Source organism: Cryptomeria japonica, chromosome 10 (genome assembly GCF_030272615.1).
Source record: "Cryptomeria japonica chromosome 10, Sugi_1.0, whole genome shotgun sequence".
In the NCBI taxonomy this organism is placed as follows: domain Eukaryota; kingdom Viridiplantae; phylum Streptophyta; class Pinopsida; order Cupressales; family Cupressaceae; genus Cryptomeria; species Cryptomeria japonica.
Window position 1 is genome coordinate 624,298,571 of NC_081414.1, and position 24,100 is coordinate 624,322,670.

At 37.9% G+C, this 24,100-nt stretch overlaps 1 protein-coding gene across 1 annotated transcript in view; it reads left to right on the forward strand.

Annotated features, from left to right (window-relative positions):
* The window catches only part of LOC131029977 (uncharacterized), a 155,386-nt gene that overhangs the window by 36,516 nt on the left and 94,770 nt on the right, over nt 1–24,100 (forward strand). The window contains exon 2 of the mRNA XM_057960662.2: nt 22,988–23,309. Within this exon, the coding sequence (XP_057816645.1) occupies nt 22,988–23,309 (322 nt within the window). The remainder of the gene's footprint in view (nt 1–22,987; nt 23,310–24,100) is intronic.

Genomic DNA, 24,100 nt, shown 5'->3' on the forward strand with positions numbered 1-24,100 from the left:
GACCCAATTTAGCCAGAAATAAACAAGTTTTACCAGGCGACCAAAACTTTTTGCAGGACATATTTTGAAGTCCTATCAGTATTCATGTTGAAGACACATTGTACATGAAGCAAGCATATAAATACGCATATCCATAACAGCATAGACATATGTAAGGTATGAAGAATTTACATGAAGCAATACATGAATACGTAGGAGGCATAAAGCATAAGTGTACACATGAGCATACGTAAAGCATGAATCATATACATGTAAGACATGAATCATATACATGAACACGCTTAGGCACGAATCATACACATGAAGTTACGCAAGGCATGAATCACACACTTGAAAGCATGAATCGTACACATGAATACATGCAAGGCATGAATCACACACTTGAAAGCATGAATCGTACACATGAATACATGCAAGGCATGAATTACCCACTTGAATACATGTAAGGCATGGATCATAAACACGTGATGCAGAAAACATGAAGTACACACATGGATATTCTTAAGCTATAAAGCATATACATAGCACATGGATTCCCTAAAGTCACATAGTGCATAACACATGAAGCATGAATTCACGTAAGTTATAAAGCATATATGGGAATATATGTGGTACATAAAGCATGGATGTACACTTGAATTCACTTAAGTCATGAGGCATACAGAAGAATACACTCGAAGCATGCAGCATACATGTAGCATATGTTCATGAATACACTTAAAACATGAAGCATACATGTAGAACATATAGCATGAAGTATGCACATGAAACATAAGACGAGTCATACACACGAATACGCATGAGGTGTAATACACGTAAAACATGAATCATATATGTAAAACACGAAGTAATACGTTAATACACATAAGGTACAAACATATATGCAGATGGAGTAAACACTTTGAAAACACATCAGTCATGAAGTAAATATGTTTAAGATATGAAGCTTTTGAGAAAGGCCTACATAAAATGTGCATGTTGAAAATACAGCAATCATAATGCGAAGTATATTCAAGACATAAAGCATACATGAGAAAAATACACGTATACAATGGAGCTATCATACTGAAGACACATCAGACATATAGCAAACGCAAATATCTGCAAACTATGGAGTATATATACTTGAAACATACGTTCGAGAGAAATATATATAAGGCATGTGAACACACTTAAGGTATGAATCATACACTTAAGGTATGAATCATACACTTAAGGCAAGAAGCATGCACATAAAACATAAAGTATACACCTAGGGCATAGAGCATGCACATGGATATATGCAAACACGAAGCATACACACAAATACATATATTGTTAGATTCCTTCTTATTCGTGTTTACTCTGCAGGATGGCAGGATCAAAGCTCTGATACCAATTGTAATGTCCCCTACTAGTAGTGAGCCTATTTAACAATAATTGTCTACTCAATACACTTATAATTTAAAACAACTTATTCAATTTAGTAGACAAACTCTGATTAAACTTATTACAGTGAATTTCTGAACCAAAGATTACTATATCATTCGATTAATCACTTAAGATTCAATTCATTACATTTGGAAAAACCAAAGTAAGACTCAGAACATACCTTATTCCAAAGGGTGGGTGACTTGATTGTAGAGAACCTGCAACCACAAGGAAGCATACAGACCTACAAACATATTTATTTATGATCAGCATACACTATTCTATTTAATATACAGACAGAGAGAAAGTATAAGAGGCCTGGAGGGACAGCTTGGGTCCATTGTCTACCAAGACCAAGGGATGGTTGCTTCTAACCCCCTTGCTAGACTTGGCGTCCCTGTTTGCTATCCTTCCAAGCTTTATACCTTTAACACTTAGATCCTTTCCAACCTGGTAAGGCTGGTACGGAGAAAGCAACTGGTTCCTTGACCTCATGGGTCCAATGACCACATGAAAGCCCCTCGTCACCACTGGAAACCCTCACCATACTCTCACCAAGATGGACTTATTAACAGTTCCTAAAACTCCTTACTGAGCAAACAGCATTCATCTTAAATATAATTACACGGTATATGTTCTCAGACAGTAAGATATCAGACATTTTCACACAGTATATATAAACTTCTAGAAGAGTATTATTTGATTATAAAGTATAAACATACACTTAACATTACCAACATTCTAGATATTATTAATACTGATACTAATCTGAATGATATGACATTATTAATGCTGATGCTAATTTGAATAATATAATATTATTAATGCTGACACTAATCTGAATAATATGATATTAATAATGCTGATACTAATCTGAATAATATAGATACTGAAGTATGATGTGAATTGTATTAAAACAGGGAAGTACTTCCCTTACCTGTTTGGTGAAACAAAGTCAAACTTACCAATCGATAATGATGGATGGCTGACCTATAATGGTGATTGCTGATTGTTTCCTATTACTGGCAATAGTCTCTGCCTTCTTCTATATTCCTTCCGATTACTTCTCACTGTATTAACTTAATAGTTCTTTCTGATTTATTACTAGTCTGGTCAACACTATATATATATATATATATATTATATAAAGTATGACTGTCATACATATTGCAGTCTATATTAATATTACTATTAAATTCTGCATAAGAACATTATCAGGCATCATATGTTAAGCGTATGTATTAAGCACATCCCCATGCATACGACCAAGAACAAGGATGTTACTGCCTGTAACTTAATAACTGTTCTGATCTGATTTGATTGATGATTATGTCCCTGGATGCTTTGATTCCGTTCCTTTATATCTCTCAATGTGAAGGAAAGGTCACATCTCTTCATCATGTATGCCCTTTGGCAAGAGACACCCTTTCCACCATTAGCACCCTTTGAAAGAGTGCAACTCTTCATTATATCTGCCCTTTGAAAGGGACACAACCTTCCATGATCAGATCTGCACTTCTTACTTAAATCAGATCTCCACTTCTGATTCTCAAATTATCTTTCTCTCAAATGAGGTTCTCTTCTCCCTTTTATATCTCATATTTGAGGGAGTCACAACTTTTCATTCCATGTCTTTTAACCATTCATTAACTTAAATAAACCATTCATTAACTTAATTAAATTTTAATTATATTTAATTATATTCTTTTATATTTTAATTTTAATTAATTTTTTATTCTTTTGCATTATAATTTTATTATTATTATTTACCATTAATTTCTATTTCAAAGTGGGGACATTACATTCAAGCATATATATATAGCCTAGAAGCATGAATTAAGATTAGAATATCACATAGCATCATATAAAGAACAAAACCACCATATCATGATCATACCATCATAGCACAATGTACTTCAAGGTCAATATCAAAATAATAATATCGTGTAATGTCCCCTATTGGGACTTCACTCAATTTTTTTTATATATATATATGCAGCCTAGAAGCATGAATTAAGATTAGAATATCACATAGCATCATAGCATCATATAAACAACAAAACCACCATAAACTTGTAATCATAGCATTATGATCATACCATCATAGCATCATGTACTTCGAGGTCAATATCAGAATAATAATATTGTGCTATGTCCCCTATTGGGACTTTACTCAATTTGCCCTAGAATTCCCAAATAGGATTGGGAATATGCTTGGGAATGTAAATTGTCAACTTAGTATCTTGATTGAGAGCCTGCAACCGGGTTAGTTATCACAAGATAAATAAATATATAGTTCAACAATGTTAAAAATAGGATTCTAATCAACTCAATAATATTAATAATGTGCATGCGGAATTCCCTTAAGCTTTCCACCAATAACCTATCCACATTATGAAGCACCCTGGGAGATCATATAAGGCGCCTCGAGGCTGTCCACCAAGCCTAGGAGCACGGAATGACACCCGCCATTTAGCCTCGCAGCCCTGCTTGGGGTTACCCAACTTGAATGGACTCTTAAGCCTCTTGCTCTCCTCATAGACCCTAACTGCCCTCCACAATGAGACAGCAGACTGGCTGAAGTTAAAGGAATTTTCATCATCATTAATTATGCATACATTCCTACATTAATAGTAATTATGTATGCATTAGAAGCATTAGAATATCTGCATACATTCCTACTTCAATCCAATGAAAGACCAATAACAAATCAAATCATATTGCTATGCGTCGTCCTTCATACCACAAAATTTGATAAGTATGTAAGCTGCTGTTTAATATATATCTATTCTGAGTCTGCAAATTCTTATCAGATTACATGCTTATTTCTTTCGATGCTGTTCCTTGATGATCTTCTTGGTGTACTAACCTGGCTTATATATTCCTTAAGATAGCGTGAAAGGTTGTGTCTCTTGGTCAGGTGTGACTTTCCACAAGAGAGGTATCTTTTCCCTTCCTGTCCCTTGCCTGGTCATTGTGTTTGTCACCTTAATGAATCGCCTTAGTTATTGGTGTGAAGCGCTGCCTATGGTTTGTCTTAGACTAATCATAATCTTTTTTTACTCATTGAAATTGCTGACCCATATTGTAATAACATTATTTTGAGTGCTGCTCATGACTACATCAGATCTTATAAAGACCACTCTATTGCTGCCTGCAGTAATAAGATCGCTGCTCCATAATAATCATATGTGCCCTTGTATAGGAATTGTTGTGTATGTATTATCCTAACTCACTAAGCATTGGGGTAGAATTGGATCGATAGGATGGAGTCAGTTTCTTCTCTCTTTTTGCCTTGGTCTGATCAGAAAATTGTGAATTTTTATATGATAAGACACGTTTTGGAAATATAGAAGTCATGTTGGGGGCATGACAGTCTTAATTTCCTGAAATTGCTTGTCCTCAAGCAAGGTTAGTGTTCATTGAATCCAAACAACCCTTAGAGTTTATTGTGAATATATTGAATTTGTTTGACATATTTTCTTGGACAATTTGTAGGCAACTTACAACACTCATCAAGAGATCTTACACTGAATATTTATAATTGTTAAGCACAAGTAATCATATGCACACATGGGTAGACATGCTGGAAACATATCAGGTATGAACCAAACACGGAGCATAAACATAAAAAACACAGAGCATACACATAAATATATGCAGACATGAAGCATACATGCAAATACACGTATTTGTAATGTCCCCTATCGGGACTTTACTTAATTTGCCCTAGATCCCCAAATAGGGTTTGGATTATGCTCAGGGATGTAAATTGTCAACTTAGTATCTTTATTTAGAGCCTGCAACCATGTTAGTTGTCACGAGATAAATAAAGATATAGTTCAACAATGTTAAAAATAGGATTCTAATCAACTCAATAATATTCATAATGTACATGCAAAATTCCCTTAAGCTTTCCCCCAATAACCTATCCACATTATGAAGCACCCTGAGAGATCCTATAAGGCGTCTTGAGGATGTCCACCAAGCCCAGGAGCACGGAATGACACCTGCCATTCAGCCTCACAGCCCCACCCGGGGTTACCCAACTCGAATGGACCCTTAAGCCTCTTGCTCTCCTCATATACCCTACCCCCCCTCCATACTGTTATGGTATTTTGGGTGAAAGTTTAAAGGAATTTTCATCATCATCATATATATACATCTCCTAAGTGATACATGTCTTTATATAATCATACTTTTTCATTAAAAGCAAATAAGATTTGATTTATTATTCTTTTAAACTGAAATTATATTAATCATTTAAGAAACACACCCTATAGTGATTCCTTATTTTAAGCGCAGCTTTTCATAAATATAGTCACTGCCTTTTATAATGAATCGCCACTTTCTTATAAGCAAATTCTCATACTAGTAGTCAACCTCCATAATGCATAAATACTTCTAATTGGTTCCTTAAGGGTGATCGCTTGCCTAGTAATGATGCAATTTCTGTTATTAGCAAGTGTTCATTAACATAAGGCATTGGTCGCTTCTAATGATCTGAAACTTGTATTATCCAATAGTCGGCTGTAATTATTAAGTCTTACTGCCTAAATTTACAAGACTGTAATTTGTATCTAAGGCTGTTAACCCAAATCTGACGGGGGCATGACACATAATCTGATTCGCGGGACACCTCCTGATTCATGTGATGAGAATGGTGAGATATGGAATCCAATTGATTGTTTAAGATTTCTAATGGAGCAAGCTGGTGAATTTCGCATTTATTGCAGTGTGAGGTATGCTCATCATTTTTCTTTCAGCCCACATCGGATGATTTGACCATGTTTTTGATGACACATAAGGGTGGGATGGATGGCTAGCATAAGGGATTACATAGATTACTCTGGTACGAGGTTCTCTCTTCTATGGAATAAGAATCTAGATTTTGTAGGTCTCCCAGTTTGCTTCTATAGGATGGTTATTATTTTAGGATATAAGGTAAAGGAGCAGAGACTTGGAACAATCATATTCTAGTTGTAATCAGAGTGGCGTAGTAGAAACCATTAGGTATTGGAAATGGCAGATTCCCAATTTGGCTTTGGGATGCAGGGATTTCATTATGGGTGGGTTGCTTCATAGTCTAACATAGACTGATAGAGTTGTTGAGCTTAGTTGTATCATAATGGTGCAACAGGGTTATGGTGGAGCATTCATAAGGTTGATTTGGGATTTTAGTATTTGCATATAGGTTTCGATTGCTTGAGGAAAAGCAATTTTTGGGAAGGGAGGACTATAATCCCCAGTTTTAGCCTAGGCATTTGGAGAGAAAATAATTTAATTAATCAAATTAAGTTGTCTAAATTAATATTTTCGGTTAATTTGTATTTTATTATTTATAATTATAAGTTTAATTCTTTATTCTAATAAAGTGACTTTGCTTGGTGCCAAAATAAAAATAAAATAAAATATATATTATTTAGTCACTTTATGAGCAAAAAGGATTGAATATTTTAAAAACTGATTTTATAATTAAATTTTGGAATTTTTTATTATAAAAAAGTGAATTAAAATTATATTCTTTTGGAAAGTTCTCCTAGGGCTATAGGAGGATGAAGGGAGTCAATTGGACATTTTGGTCATTTGTTATTTTATGAAAACTACGGTTGTGGAGATTGAACAGGTTTGTTCAAGCATAGCCTAGGTTGGAAACCCTATGGTGAAGAATGGGTTTGATGGTGAAAGATCCTCTCTAGCTGATACTATGAAATCCATTCAAAGTTTCAGTTTGCATGGAAAAGGATTTGCACATGGAATCATATAGGTTTCATGCTTGGATTAAATGATTGAGCATATTGGAAGTCTTGCATGTAATGCCCTTCCCGTTTGTAGCTTGGATATGTGTTTCTTGGCAATGGTCCAAATACGTGTCTAAGGATGCATAGGTGATGGTTGTGTTTTTCTCTTGAGTGATTGTTCTATGCTCTTCTTTAGTGTGCTTCTGGTGCCTTATGATTCTTGGTGTGTATGGACCACCCACATGTTTGAGACAGTGTCCCTCAAAATGTCGTTTGTTGGTGTTATTTGCATTGAGATGCGTATATGATTTTGTGCCAAGTTGCTTGTAAGGACTTGATGTATCATTGTGATGATATTCCATGAGATGCATGTGAGATGATAACAAACCTGATTATTACAATGCTTTGATTTAATGATTTGCTAGATATTGTTAAATGTGGATTAAATGTGATTACATACTTATGATGTTTTGAGGCATTAATATTGATGTTGAAATTAAAGGATAATGTTATTTAGATCAGTTAAATGTAATGAGATTATGATTATGATGTCGAGCCCCATTGGTTGATTTTGCTATGCTTCAGCTATTATGGGCATGCACAAGTACACTTGATGTTTGTGGAGTGATTACATGTACAGGGTATTTCTTCAGCTAGCTCCACAGGTTTGAGTTATACCCCAATGGTCGTTATATGGGATATATCACATTGGCCATAACTATTTAACCCTACCCATCATACTCAGTTCGAGTATGACTTCCTGTTATTATTTTTTGAGAGATATCTTGGATACCGCGATTGGTAATACTACAAAAACCCCAATCCCAATGTGGATGACTAGTAAAGATTGTTTGGGTGTTTTGGTGCTAAATTCCCACAAGTCAAAGTTTGAAAATGAGCTTTTATAGGTCAAATGGTAACTTTTTTTAATTTATTGTTAAAATAGCCTTGTATGGATTTTAATGAAAGATATGGATGTTATATGTAAAAGAATATGTTTGAATGTTTGTTTTGGACCCAAGGGTGAAATTGGGAGAAAAAATAATTTAAATTACATTAATATTATTTTATTATTTGAGTTTTAGAGTGTTAAAAATGAAAAAGGGGGAGTTATTTTACACTTGGCTTATTTTTGATGAAGAAAAGGGTGCAAGAAAACACTCTCTCCTTTGAAACCTTGTTTTGTGGATTGGGAGGGCAATTGTGAATGGAATTGAGTGAGATGGAACACATTAGGATAGGAATTGGAAGGGACCACATTGTTGCGTGGATCCAAATGTTTGTTTTGTGTGTGCAAAGAGTTTCAAATTTGAAGTTTTAGCTAAAAACTAAAGTTATAGATTTTTTGTGTGTTAAATGATGTTTCCTGCGTGCAAACACTATGCTGAATCTCCAGACTATATCTTTCAACAGTGTAGAGATTGTCGCTTATGAGTGATTTCGTCCTCACAAACCTTGAGAAATAATCTCCAGCAAATAGACTCACAAATTCCCCAACCAAGCATACCAAATAAACTTCACTAGTTTGCTTTTATAACATTCTCAAGAGGCTCCACTCTCTTTACTAATCCATGTGGGATAAAACATTTCTTTGTAATTAAGCCTCACATAAGGACATAAATGGGCCTTGTTGACGTGCATTTTGTGACCACACACTCCAACACAGAATAAAGATTTCCAACGGTCAGTTTACTCTCTCTTGATCAAAGTTCAATTGTATGCTAAGATTGCGATAAGTTCAAACAATTGACTCCAAGATTCCGATTATGCAATGGACGTGACTCAGTTGGCTTGATGTGATATGCTGGTAATCCAAGGGGACTTACGTACACTTAAAGAAGATTAAACAATTTTATAACTTTCAAGGAATTTGATCACGAATGATTTGTCAATGAAAAGCTCTTTTTCTTTTAAATTTTTGACTTGAAAATGTTGTAAGCAAATGAGGAAAGGTTTAAGAAAAGCTATGCTAAAATCTAAGAACAAAGGAGACAATGATTGCTTAAGTGAAATCAACCACACTTTGCTTCGCCAACTTCGTACAACTACACAAAGGTGGTGCAATCTTCAAAGGTTGTGCAAGAAATTTTCATAACACCAATGAACACCATCAAAGAACGATCTTCATCCGATGATCGAAGTTAAGCTTTCACATAAATTGGCTCAGACTAACCTTACACTGTTGATAACAATCAGCTAGCAACAAAAGGTATGAACAAAAGATTTCACTCTAAACAATATCATCAATCCCATTCATCTCAGTGCTGAATATAAATGTATTGTAAGTGAGGAAAACAAGACCATGCAAACTATGAAATAGGACAAGTATACACCATCAAAAGAACATTGTATTACAATTTACTGCTCCAATAGCTTATCGCAACAATCTTAGACAATCTCTCCTCCCTTTATAAATGAGGGGATCACCCTTTTATATAGGCATCCAACCTTGATTACATGCAAACCCTAATTACGGTTTGACCCCGAAAGATTCCACACACATGATGCAACAAGGTGGGAATAAACAATAAATGCCCATCATGCCCATTTACAATAAATTCTTTCTTGCCCAAAATGACGTCCATTGTGCATTGAATGCACCTCTCCATCAAATTCGTCCAATATGTCATAAATATTCTTCCATGCAAAAATCAGCCATAATGCCATAAATGCTCCATCATCTCCCAAATGCGACGGCTACATGCAAAAAGATGGTCCACTACCTTATTAATTACGGCGGCTGCCATGCATTTTGCCACCACTTGGTCAGATATTCCTGTCATGAATGCGCCACCATGTCACGCAGTCAAAAGATTCTTGTCCAAAAATGGACGACCGTTATCTCGCTCATTAATGGCATATGCAATGAACCTGGCAACGACGGCCTCCAGTTCTCCTACAGAGACGCTTTCCATCTTGAATTCCATCAAGGCAATTTCTTCTTTGCACTTGGAGAAAAACTTCTCCCAATCCGCCGCCAATTCCCACGTCCTTCGCATTGTGCTGGAGAATAAGGAAACATTTTCCAGATGTGCGTTGGAAAACAATTCCACAAAGAAATACTCATGCAATTTGTCCCTAAGGAAGTCCATCGTCAACTCATCTTCAGTCACTCCTCTGGAAAATAGTGCCTCAACTACCTTAAGGATTTATCCTTGTACTTTAGTGACTGAGTCTCTCAAAGAAGCAGATTCCTTGTTGAATCTTTCAAAATATTCTTTTTCGGTGCAGACAGCATAAAACCACTTCGGGAATTCATAAACATCGTTCTCTTGGACAACTTTCCCATCAATCAACGTCTGCTTGGGAATCTTCATTAGCTCTTTGAGTCATGGAATTGTTAAGTCTTGGTAAATGTGCACATCCTCCCATGAACTATCAACAACTTCCAGCCTGTTCAGGATTGCAAGAATTCTGGAGTGAAGGCGAGCCAAGTTCTCAATGAATCCTCCTGCTGAAGTGAAAACACCTTCCACCCACTCCTTAGAGCATTGAGCTCTCTTCTTGACTTCTTCAGCACCATCAACGGATTCCTTAGGAAGAGAGGAGGGAAGTACAAGGAATGGATCTTCTTCCCTGAGTGGATGTTTAAAACTCCGCACATACTCGCACAAGGCTCTATTCTCACTCTTCAACCTTTTATTCTTTTCTTTCATCTTCTTCATTTTCTCCTTCATGGCTAGAGAAGATTCTTCAAACTCATCTACCACTTGTGCTGTGGAAGCACGCCCAAGATTAACTTCTCTAATCACATTCACTGGGCGTGATCTCATTTCTGTCCTTGTCTACTATAGGCTCGACCAAGTGCAATGTTCAGGATCCAGACTCTTTGAAAATTTCCTAGCTGCCTTCTTCTCTACCGGTTTATTCATCCTGCTTAGAAGTCTTTCTAGTTTCCGCACGAGATCCATTTCCTCTTTTAGATCTCTTCTCATCCTTTCCTTGAGCCAACCAGGAGTAGTTGTCGATTGATCCTGAAATTCCATGCGTACTTGCTCCTATGTAACTTCCTCCATGTCTCTGAGAATTGTTTTGATGGAAACATCTTGGTCTTGTTGTCCTGGGATAGGAGGAAGTTCCTGCCTTTGAATTTCCGGTTGAATAGGCTTGTGAGACACACTGATGCTAAGCAAGTCTTGTGCTCGAATATCACCAAGAAAATTATCTTGAGGCTGATTTTTTGGAATCTCCTGTGCAAACATCTCCACTTCCTGGACATTGGAGGAACTGGCCGGTGATTGTGGCTTTTCCACCCTTGGCCTTTTCTGTTGAGCCTCTTCTAGCTAAACTTCCGACTAGACTTCCGGGTTGGCATCTTTCCTCTTCCTTGTTTAGGACTTCTTAGGAACATTCATTTCTTTACTATGTCCAGCTCCTTCCTGCTGGATTTTCCCTTCTTTAGCTTGGGCTTGCGATGATCCTTTTGTGGCATCACTATGGGAATCCATATTCCTCATCAGTTGGTAGCTCAAGCGAACATTTGCTTCTTTCAACGTCCTGATGTGTCGATCAATCCAATGCCTTGTAAATTTTAGAAGTGGCCTAGCCAAAATATCTAAATCATCAATTTGAGCTTCTGACCAATCCGGAGCCTGGATAGGTGTATCCTTCAACTTTTCAAATCTTGGCTATATCACATCCTGATCTTCCTTCACTTGATCCAGCACCTGAATGATTTCACCAATTCTGATCATGTCAGGGGGCAATTTGGAAAACATTCTTTTCTTGATCTCAAGATCATCCTTGGCATTTGCCCAAAAATCCTCCAGGTAAAATTTGTGCCTGAACTTTATTCCAGCGACCATTGTGATTTTGTTATATGGATCAAAGTAGGATATGGTCGTATGGAATGTCAAGTGATAAAATGCCAATTCTTCCATAGACTTCTCAGCCGCTGCCAATGATAGACACAATTCCACATAGTCGCCTATGACAATAGGGAATTCAATGGACAACTTCTTTTTCTTCTTCTGAATCATGTCATAAGCTGTCAATTGCCTGGTGAGTTCTAGCAACTCCATTTTATCCGAGGGATACCTTGGTAATTTGTGCGGCTGAAAGGCAAATCCTTGGACTCGGATGTAAGTAAAATTTTGAAACTGAATTTATATTGCTCCAAATTTTTGTATCAACACCCTGGCCTCGAGCGACACTCTCGTATGGAGTTCATTTTGCAACAATCTAGTTAAGTACATGGTGAAAGCGTTGTTCACCAACTTGAAAGAATTGGTGCTGTATAGATGCAACTGGGGATAGCATTCATGGACCTTAAACTGTCTTTGTCCACATCCCATCGGCCCCTTCCCTGGCAAGCCATCGAAACTACCCATCCTTGCCAACGAATAAATCACATACAAGCTCATGTAAAAGGATTGGGTCTGCTCCTCCTTCAAATTCTTCAACTATTCATGCACATAATGACTGATCAATCTTGCCCAATCCACTATCCCATTGGCATTCATAATTTTGCCAATAAAGAAGAACATCCAGGTTTCAAATGTGAAGGCATGCGAACATCCCATTATCCTATTTAGCATTATTACAAGGTCCACGTACTCGCTTGAAGTCAAAATTGGCGATCTATTTAGGCATCTTAGAAATTTGTGGTCTTGACTTCTACATCTAGGTTTTGTTGATCACCTTAGCACATCTTTCAACACTAGACTCATATACTGTTGCTACTCTATCCTTGAGTCTATAAGTCATAGAATGATATGCCGGAATTCCAAAAGTTTCTCCAATAGCTTTGGCTGTCAGGTTAGCCAGAAGCTTGCCATCCGATGTCAAAATCACTTTTCTTTCTTTATCATAGTGCTTTGCGCATTCCAAAATCAATTCTAGACATTGAATGGTTGGAGGGAAGCCTGCACTGAGTCAATTCCGCTCTTGACAAATTTAATAGCTGTAGGTGATGGATTGCGTCCGACAGTTTTGAAAATCCTATTTTGGAAAGTGCCCAGTTGGAATGTTCCCAAGTTGGTGTCGTTGATTTCCTTCCACTTGGAAATAATCTTGGACTCTGGAAGGAATCCCTTCATCTCGTTCTTAATGTGCACTTGTTGGGAAGTATCCGCAGCCTTGCTGGATTCTGCCATTCCTCCGCGAACAAGATCTTTTGGAAAATAAATAAATTCTTCGAATCTGATTTTTCTCCACCTCTCTCTGACTTCAAATTTCTCCAAAATCACGCGTGAGAAATGAATTGTAATTCATCATTTAAATAGAATTTCTCCACCAAGTTGCTAAGTTGGCGAGAGGTTAAACATAGCAGTTGTATGTAAAGTGTGTCATACTTTCCTTGACAACTCGCCATGCAAACAGGTCCCACTGTTATCGTTGAGTTCAAAATGGAAATTTCCATTATTCGTTAAGTTGTGTCATAAATTTGGAATATTCCTTTTGCATGTTGCCAACTCACTGATTTTGAAAATCTTTCCATTTTGGATTTAAAAGGATATTTTGAAGGATTTTCCTTTCCACTTAAAATTTTGACAAATTTATCCACTTGGAAAGAAATCTTGTTCATTCGGATTTTTGGAGAGAAAATTCCTGGGTAGAGAAAATTTCATTCGGGAAGAATTTTTTGTGCTTTTTGAATTCATCTTGTTCGGAGGGAGCATTTTAATCAAATTTTCACTTTTCCTATTTTTTAGGAATTTTTTCCATTCTTAGCTCCGTATTTTAGGAGAGTGAAAACTCTCTCACTTGGCCAATTTTGTCTTTGCCTTGAAATTTCAACTTTTAGTGAATTTCCATGCTTGAGAGAGACATTTTTAATTTTTTCCCTGAGGGGATATTCCAAAGGGGGGGATTTTGAATTCTTCCTTGACTAAGATTTCCATGCCCCTCTTCCGATACCACTTTCACCATGTGGAGGAATATCATCTGGAAGGAAATTTCTTCCTTACCCTTGTCTAGCGCTTCATCTCCAACTTGGGTGCTAATTTCATGTGGTGGAGGAATTTCTCCTTGGAAGGAAAATTCCTTCCATACCTTCATTTGACGCCTCATTCTTTGACTGGGTGCTAATTCACTGTCATAGAGGTTTTTGACTTTTGTTAACTTTTCTTTCCTGACCTCCATTTGGCGCCCTTCCCCTGGATTGGGCGAAATTTAGGTGTTGTGGGGGAATGTTGGCTTTGGAATGAATTTCTTGAGGACCCCAGTTTGGCGCCCTTCATTTGGCGCACATCACCTAACCTTGGGCACTAAACCACTAGCCTGCAAGAATTTTGGTCATGGAGGAAAATTCCTCCATGACCCCAATCTAGCGCCCAACTCCCTTGCATGGGTGCCAATTTCATGGTGTGAAGGATTGTTTGTTTAGGAGGAAAATGGTGCAGGAGCACCCTTTCAAGCTCTCCCTCCTTGTTTTGTTGGAGTTATGCTTCTTATGAAGCCATTGTACATAAAATAATGAGCCATGTGCTCATAGGTCCTAGTTAGGGTCCTAGTGGAGATCTTAGGGGTCATAAGTCAAGATTGAGATTTTCTTGAAAATGGAGGGTATGTGTGTCTTTGTGGTGTTTAGGGGTCCTTCATAGCATGGTGGTGTCCTTAGGTTGGCCCATTGTGGGTTTAGGAGTCATGAAAAGCAACATTGAGAAAGTTGCTCAAAAGTTGCATGACAACGCTCAAAAGTTGCATGACAACTTTTAAAAGTTGTCAAGCAACTTTTCCACCAGGAGGCCAAAATCCTTAGTTTGGCGTGGACAACCCTAATATGGGCACGCAGATCGAGGCAAAGGTGGTATAAGTAATTGCGAACCCTAATTGCATGGGTTGGATGTCAGAGATTGTATGGCCCAAGCAAGAAGAGCTTGACTGTGACTGTTTGTTGGTTACCAGTCAGATTGAATGAAGTTACCGGGCAAGTAAATGGATTGAACTGCGTGCAAAACTGTGTGAAATGTCTTCTATGGTGTAAATACTTTCATTGTGAGTGATTAGTTTAGGTTTTTGTTTACCGGTTGAGTGTGTTTGTAAATAAGTTGTAAGTTGCAGTCTCACTGTCCAGTTTTGAACTGGTTTGAGCAAATGAAGTCTTAACTCCATTCCCCATTGTGGAATCACCATGAAACCATGGGGAATGGAAGTGAAGACCCTGTACTATAGTCCCATGCAAGTAGGGCCCTTAAAAATGCAGGAAGGCCAAGCAAAGACCCACTCCTAGGCGAGACTGGACAGTGCCCGGTTAGGAGAGGTCAAATTGCAGAGGTCTTGGAGAGCAAGGTTGGTTAGTGGAGAGTGCATCCTTTGAAGGAAGTGCAGAGGAGTGAGTGAAGCATCATTGGTGTGAAGGAGGAGCCTCCACCAATCCAAACAAGGTGGCTAAAACTCAAAACACTCACTGTGACCCAGGCAGACCCAGGCAGACCCTAAAAACCCTCACAAAAACCCTTGAAAACCTTAAAATCCACCTAGGACAGTGTACGGACACTTGGAGGTCTAAAACCTAGAAAATCCTTGAGTCCTTGCTAAATGAATGGCAGTCCTTTTTGGGAGATTGGGTTGTTTGTGCATCGTTTGAGAGAGGGAGCCCTAAAAGACCGGTTAGGAGGCCTAATTGGTCCTAATCCTTGTAGCCCTATTTGAAGGCAAAAACACAAAATAGTGAAATCGGTAAGGGGTTGAAGGCTTGAAACCTCTTGGGGGCTCATGAATGGGTGAAAAGACCATGAAATAGACCTGATACAACCTTGCTAAGACCTTGGAAGGTGTGGAACAAGCCTAGCCCTTATTAGCCATAGTAAGGGGTTTTGAGTCTCATGAGTAGGTGAGACCTTAGGAGCAGTATTGCAACTCATTGGTGGGTGGATTGGGCATGGTCAGGGGATTCCTCAAGCAAAGGGAAGTCCTAGAGACCCTAGGGTGTGTAGAGAACACCAGGTGATCCAAGGAAAGGATCCAAGAGCATAGACTAGGCTAGTCTATCCCTAACCCCATCCCATCAGAAAATTCCTCCATGAGGTCTCTTTGGCGCCCAGTGCCATGGTTAGAACTTAGGATTTCATTGCCTTAGGAAATTTCTTCCCTAACTTAAGCCACTTTTGATCATTTTTTAGATTTAGGATGTCATCTTGGATTGAAGTGGAATTTTGTGCCTTAGGTGATTTTTCAATGCCTTTCCACTTCTGGAATGGATTCCACACTTGGCCATTCTTGATCAACCGTCTGCTTTTTCAAACTTTTTGGATTTAGGCAAATATTTAGGAATATTCAATCTTCAATGTCGGGACCCTTGCCTGTGCAGAACCTGCCAAAAATAGACTTAAAATAGTAAGCACTTCAAAATGTCAAAATTAGGGCAACTCAGGACAAGATGACACTAAAAATAGAAACTTACTAAAAATAGAAATTGCTAAAAATAGTAAGTTTTATTTATGGCAAAATAAAGACAATCCGGGAGGCAGTGAAATTCCTAAAAATAGGAACTTTCTAAAATAAGAAAGTTGCTCAAAATTCTCTCAAATTTCACTGGTAGCTTCCTTGAAGGGTCTCGATTCCGATTCAATGTTCAGTTTTTTCAAAACCCTAAGGAAAAAACCTCAATTCTAAGTTTGAAGGGTGAAACCCTAAAATAGACCAAACAAGTTCCAAATTGAGCCAAAATTACTCAATCGACTTGCAGGCATGATCAAATTCACCCCAAAACACTTGCAAATCGAGGAGATCGAAGAGACTACCACAAAAAGACCCAAAGAACCAAAACCAAAAGATCTAAAGGACCTAAAAAGCAAGGGGTCCCCATTTGGAATGGGGTGATGTGTGATTAGGTCACAACATGCCCCTTTTTAAAACAACGTTGTGCAACTAGGCGAAGGGGCACAATTCACTTAAGTCGTTCAGTGACAATATAATAGACTTAAGTAACTAAAAATCAAAATATATTTCTTTTAACACAATTAAACTTCACCCAACGTCCAAGAATGACATATTTCACTGCTAGGAAAAAAGAGGCCGACTCACTGCTTAAAATAGACACGTACTAAAAATAGCAATTTAACACAATTAAACTTCACCCAACGTCCAAGAATGACATATTTCACTGCTAGGAAAAAAGAGGCTGACTCGCTGCTAAAAATAGACACGTACTAAAAATAGCAATTGCTAAAAATAGTGACCAAACACCAAACTGGTCCAATTTGGGATGCACTAAAACTTACTATAAATAGTAAGTGCTGAAAATGGCCACTGGTAAAAAAAGAAAGTCTTGGACAAGTTGTCCAAAACCACTCCAGAAGGTGTCGTTCATCTCCATTAATCCATCTGAACTCACTGGTGCATCAAAAAACCCCCAAAAGCCAACACCAATTGCACTACTAGAGAACCCTGAAAAAATGGGGACGTTACACATATGCATGCATAGGCAAAGATACATGAAATGCATCAAATTCATCTATAAATTTTTGAATCCTTATCATTATTTGATCCATTCTTTTGTTTTTCCTTCTCTTTGTAATCCTTTTGAATATTGTGTTCCTTACTGTTGTCATTTTATGACACCCTTGGTCCATCAGTGAGAACCGATCAGAGATATGTTCCATGGACCAGTGCTGCCCCAGTTTGATCAAAAAGGAAACAATGGAATCATGAAGTGTGAAGTGTTGTCTTGGCGGAACTCTGGAACCCCCAGGTTCCCAAGTTCCGAAGTCTTCTCTTCCTCAACCTCGAAACTCCGGAACCCCGAAGTTCCCAGGTTGCTAAGTCTTCTCTTCCTCTTCCTCGGAACTCCGGAATGCCCAGGTTCCCAAGTTCCTAAGTCTTCTCTTCCTCTTCCTCGGAACTTCGGAGCCCCGAAGTTCCCAGGTTGCTAAGTCTTCTCTTCCTCCTCCTCAGAATTCCAGAACCCCCAGGTTCCCAAGTTCCTAAGTCTTCTCTTCCTCTTCCCCGGAACTCCGGAACCCCTAGGTTCCCAAGTTCCTAAGTCTTCTCTTCTTCAACCCCGGAACTCCGGAACCCCCAGGTTCCCAAGTTCCTAAGTCCTTGACCCCGGAACTCCGGAATCCCGCAATCCCGAAAGCCCAAGTCTTTAGTCTTCCCAACTTCGGGAACCCGTGTTTCCGAAGTCTTCCGTCTTCCCAAACTTTGAAAACCTAAGTTTCCCAAGTCTTCCAACTTCCTTCCGGCTTGCAACACTTCCAGATGGCATGATTAACACTCAAAGCTCTTAATGCTCCAACAACTCTTGCGACTTTTACACCTTTCGTGGAGCTACAGGGGTGTATTTAATGATTTTTGTAGGTGGAGCACAAGGCCATGCTTATTTGTGGTTACTTATGTCATGCCTGCATGCTCTGACTTTGGAATGTCAGGCAATCCACCTTCTGGAAGTCCCTTTCTTCTTGGGATTGCATTGTCAAGGTATGGCCGGGTTGCTTGCATGTACACAACGTCAGGTGCATGCACTTCCCTGCATTCCTTGACTGACATTTCCCTGCACACACAAGGGTCAAGGCTTCTCTCCCTTGACCAATGGTCTCTCCTATGTGAGCAATTTTCTATATATGGCTGTTATGCCTCATTGTAAAGGGTTCTCTCCCTGCTGGCTTGAGCTATTCTATGGTCTTTCACTTCTCTTAAAGACTTGTATTTATCTTGCATTTCTGCAACTGTAAGTTTGGCCATTGGCCTTATAATGAATTGAAATCATCATTCTTGCCTTATTTCAACTTATGTATGTTGTGTATGTGTTCTTACCTTCATTGTAAGTGTATGTTTTTGACTTTCTTTCACATATATGTTGCGTTAACCCGTTTCTGGGTGTGATTTGTGGGAAACCTTCTCCCCTCTTGACATTCAGCAAGTCCTAACCTCCATACGTGTGTTAAGGTCATTCATGCAACTGAAGTTTGTGCATCTCCTGGGTATTTCAGTTGATTCTTTGTGCCATTTCGGGTGGGGAGAGAAACATCTCTTATCTTGGTGCATCACTCCTTTCATTTTAAGCATTTCTCTCTTCCCTTTTCCTCTATAAGCTGTTAGGATAGGTTTAAAAATAAGATTTGAAGTGTTGAGTTGGTTCAACACCTACACTTGGATTGAGAAGGAAGTCGGCCTTCTCCGGAGATTCAACCCCCTTGCGCAAGGTCCCACACTTCGTGGTTGTTTCCATGTTTCACAAGGTTGCTGAGTTAATAGCTCAGGAAGGGTGCAAGCTTTTGTGATAACACTTACCATATTTCCATGCACAAAATTTAATGCCCAAAAACATGCCGAGTAAACTTATGGTAAAATTGAAACTGCTATTGCTAACTTGGGTGGTCTATTTGATTTATCTTTCCTTTTGGAAAGATGCTCCATAATTTTTTTCTTAGTTAACTCCCTTTCATTATGCGTTTTCTATAATGACAACTCATACATGCCTTACAAATTGTCATAGTTGCATTTAGCAACTTCCATTACTACAAGTGACAAATAACACCACTTCAAGTGGAATGCCCCAACTATGTGGGTGCATAATAAGAATGTGAACGCTACGATTGCAAGGCATATGGCATCTATTCCAACAAAAAACATATGTTGAGAAATATAAAATTCAAATATAACCAAAATGTCTTTTCCTTGTATATGGTTTTTTAGATTAATTGGCAGATGGAATATATTGGGAGTCCCTTCCATGAAAATAAAGGCTAACGCAACATATTATCCAACCTGTTTTTCTTATGAGATCCTAAAATCATTTGAGAAGAGGCTTTCTTTTTGGATACAATTTTCTGCTGGTTACCATAGTCCATCCTCCTTTCTTAGGAGATAAATTCTCCAGATCGACATCCTTAACCCCCTCAATGGAAGGAAATCCTCTTCTGATGAAAAAAAAAGACTAGCCTTATGGGCAGAATCTAGATGTCTTGTGGCTTTTGTGAGACATCCTCTTAAATTTCTGATTTTTCTACTTATTTGAAAACTTTCTTCTCATCGAAAGGCTTCACAATATCTTCTTCCTAAGCACACTCAAGATGCAAGGACATATTCCTTGCTAGCGATTCCCGCCTTCTTGGGGGAGTCAATGAAGCTTCTTCTTGGGGACTATTCACAATATGATGAGGCAACTCGACATTTTACTACCAAGACACCTTGCAGTAGATTTTCTTTTTTTCCTCTGACTTGAAACAGGCAAATGACCAAGATCAAAACAATTTCTACACCTAAAAACCAGCCTCACATAATCAAGATGTTGCTTCCAAATAATACTGCCTACTTACAGCCATATTTCCACTGGCAAAGCCGGAGATTAATCTGTTTCTACCAAAATATGCACAAAACTAGAATTGGAAAACCATAGAGTTTCAGAAGAAATAGATATAAACTTCCCTAGGGAGTTGCCAATGCTTTCTAGAGAAGAAGAAAGCTAAAATTCTGAGGAAGATTGGGCATCCTCAATCATGTTGACAAAACCTTAAACTTTTTTGTTAGTAGATTAAATTCGAGGAACTAGGGTTTGACAAAGAGAGTCATACTCCCCTGAACCCCTGGTCCCTTATCAAGAATACAGTCTTAGTTTGCCTTAGATTGACATGCTATGACGAATACACTTTGAGCACGAGAAAAATCATAATAGGCTCAGCAAGAAAGGGTTTCAATGTTTTAGCTACCCATTGATGCAGTTCTGGTGGGCTAGGCCAAAAGATAGGTGGAACTTGGATCTACATATAAGTGCAATCTCTGAGTATTTCTCAACTTCCTCTATTATTTCACCACCCATTTCTAAAATTGGAATCTTCTTAGTGGCTTTTACCAACACCTTGAAGATCCTTTCCAAGCAAATGTAGCTTTTGTAAAAGAAATGGTTTGTTCTTCCTTTGAAGTAATAGACATCACAGTGTGCATAGCACCATGGGAGAAAGGCCTAGATCCAGCTGCCATCCCATTAGCCCTCTGCATCTGTGATGCAGTCATGCCAGCAGAAACAGAGGCTACCTCCCCTTACTCAAACCTTGAGAGAGAAATGTAATCCATCCAAGAGAAGCCCCTCGTTGCTGGGGGTAACAGGAGCTACCTTACCATCAGCACTGCCAAGCTCAGTGCTTGTTGCAAGAGAGGCTCTAACTTTGGGGTTTTGCATAATATATTATACCTTGCATGTACATGTTATGAAGGGTTTAAAAATACATTCCTGTTAATAATAAGTAAGCATAATATTGATTATCACTTACAAGACTAATATATATATTTTTTTTGCATAGAAATCACTCTTGAACAACTGATCTTTGTCCTTGTTCTCTCAGGGTTAATTATTTATTTTCTTCCTCTTTGCTATGAGCTCTTGGGTTTTTACAATTCTTTGTTTTGCCTTTTTTCTTAACTTGATGCAGTCGGGTATGGAGGTTTCAACTAAGGGATGTCCAAAGTTACAGCCTTAATACTTCAACCAATTGGATTGTGTACAACACAAATAAAGAACATTTTTCACACACTGCAGCAACACATCAATGTTAAAAAAGATATCTTCTATTAATCTTCAAAATTACATTATGCTGCGTGGTGTTACATTTAAGCTTTGCTACAATCTTCTTTGCACATTATTCTAGACCAGCTACAATCTTCTTGGTGGTGCAGACCAGATACAATCTTCTTCTTGATCCTGCTTCAACTTGCAGTCTCTATTGAGTGACTTAATCCTTCTTTGCACATTATTCCAGGCTATAGATTTTCATTCAACTGTATGTCTTCTAGGTTACCAGCTTCACATATATAGACGGCATTTTAGAAAACCTGTTATATAATCCCAATGAAGAGGGATGACATTCCATGTACAAAGTGTATTATTTTAAATGCCTTCCTTAATTCGAGGCAAGTTAATCTCTCTCATTGATCAGCTGGGTACTATTAGTTTACTAGAATTTGCCAGGTAGTTAGTTTTAGCCTAGGGTCTAAACTAATAGTTAGCTAATTGAACTTTAACATTACATAGGCAACGAGTGGATTGAGTACTAATTAACCTTTTAATGCTTCTAAGTTCTAAAGATTGTATTTGGATATTTTTTTTGGCTTTGTCCAACTGGTCTTAGTTCCACTACAAGGTGACCTTTTGCGCGTGGGCTTAATTCCAAGAGCATCACGTGCACTGACAAATTGCTCCAAGACAAACTGCTCATATTGGAGCTACCTCTGTCATTTAATGTTTGTGTTTTTCTTGTGTCATTGCTGTGGTCCACTGCTTTCTAATTGTTGCCACTTGGTTGTTCATTCAAAGTTGTTCATTGCTATAGCATGTAGATACTATATAATACAAATAGTGATATTATTCACAGGAAAAAACCTATTGCAAATTACTTTTTTAATATCTTGAAATTCATATTATTGCAAATCATTTAAATTGATACCAGCTGAAAATTATATCCAATAATAATATCTAGGAAAGAGAAGCAAACAATCATTTATCCTTTGTCTTCATAGAGTTCATCTTTTTTAAGATGTCTGATGCAGGTTAACTTATTATGGAAATATCATGCTTCTGTTATTTGCCTTTTTGAATTAACTTATTACGTATGTCATGCTTTTCCATTTATCTTTTTGATGCATCTATTAGTTGATCTCTGGCCTAAATAAAACATTTGAAGAAAAGCTCCTCTGTTTCCTTTCATAATTAATTTTTAACTTGTAATTAAAATGCATTCATACCTTGTAAGAAAATTAACAATGATGGATTAGTTGAGGCATATTTTTTTATGGTGTGATAATGCTTTGAAGAAAGAGGAGGGATGTTCAATTAAAATATAAGAATTCATATAGGTCATATAATTTTTTATGTTTTATATGGTTCAAAGTTTAAAGATGTATTTTATGTATTTTGCTCAATTAGCTTATTAAATATTTTTGTGTAATTTTTGCAGTTTCAGACTGGTACTTGGACATGGAGTTTTGAAAATAAGCCTCTAAAAATATATTTTGAGGAACATAAAAGAAATGGCTCTGGCCCTTTCAAGGATATCATTATGCTTCCAACAATCTCTGATGTGAGTACCACAGATGAATGGAAAGCAGTAGCAAAAGATCTCTCAATGCAAGAACTAGCTGAAAATTGGCGGACTATAATTGTTGATTGGCCTGGATTTGGTCTTTCTGACAGGCCTTCCATTCAGTATAATGCAGATTTGATGGAAAAATTTCTAGTGGACTTTCTATGTGCTGCAGATAGCTTGTTTAAGTCATCAGGTGCAGGAGTCTCTCATTAATGTCATATTGGATATGTTTGATGAACATTACTTCACTGACATCTAATGAGTGTCATAGCTTGTTAGAGTTAATTTATTCAATTCTCCTTTGCCAGCTGGCCTTCATTCTATCATAATGTGAAGCATATCCAGCTCTATACCTTCATATATTTTAGCATGATAATGAATAAACAGTAAGTAAAGAAGTGAAACAATCATAACAAGAATATTAACTGTAGCAGAAACTTATGCAATTTCTAACTAGCAAGAGAGAACACTGCCGAGTAATCTTTGTTGAGACTTGAAAGAGAATGCCATGTCAACTATGCATCATCAGGAAAGAAGGCCATGATCGGTAACCTTTAACAATCCATTTATGAGGATATGCATCTGCATGGATCTACACTTGCAACATTTTTCTTTGAAAATCCACGTGATTATGTGATAAGAAAGAGTTACAGATTGGACGCTATACACCATATGATAGAAGAAAGCCAATTAAGACATCTTTTTTTATTTGATTAATTGAAACATATTTTAATTGATCTTGAAACTAATTTTTTGCCAACAAGAACCAGGGGTAGGGACTGTAGGCCTGTAAAATCATTGACCAAAATGCTAAACTCAACTGATATTATATTTTCTTCTGTGTTACCGGAATCGCCTTGGCAGCCTTGGAATCGGGTCCTGATTCCTTACGGATCCTGGTCCCTCGTGGATTCCACCCGGGTTCCTCCCAGGTGGTTGGGTCCTCTGTGGGTCCTGATTGCAGGACCCACAGAGGACCCAGCC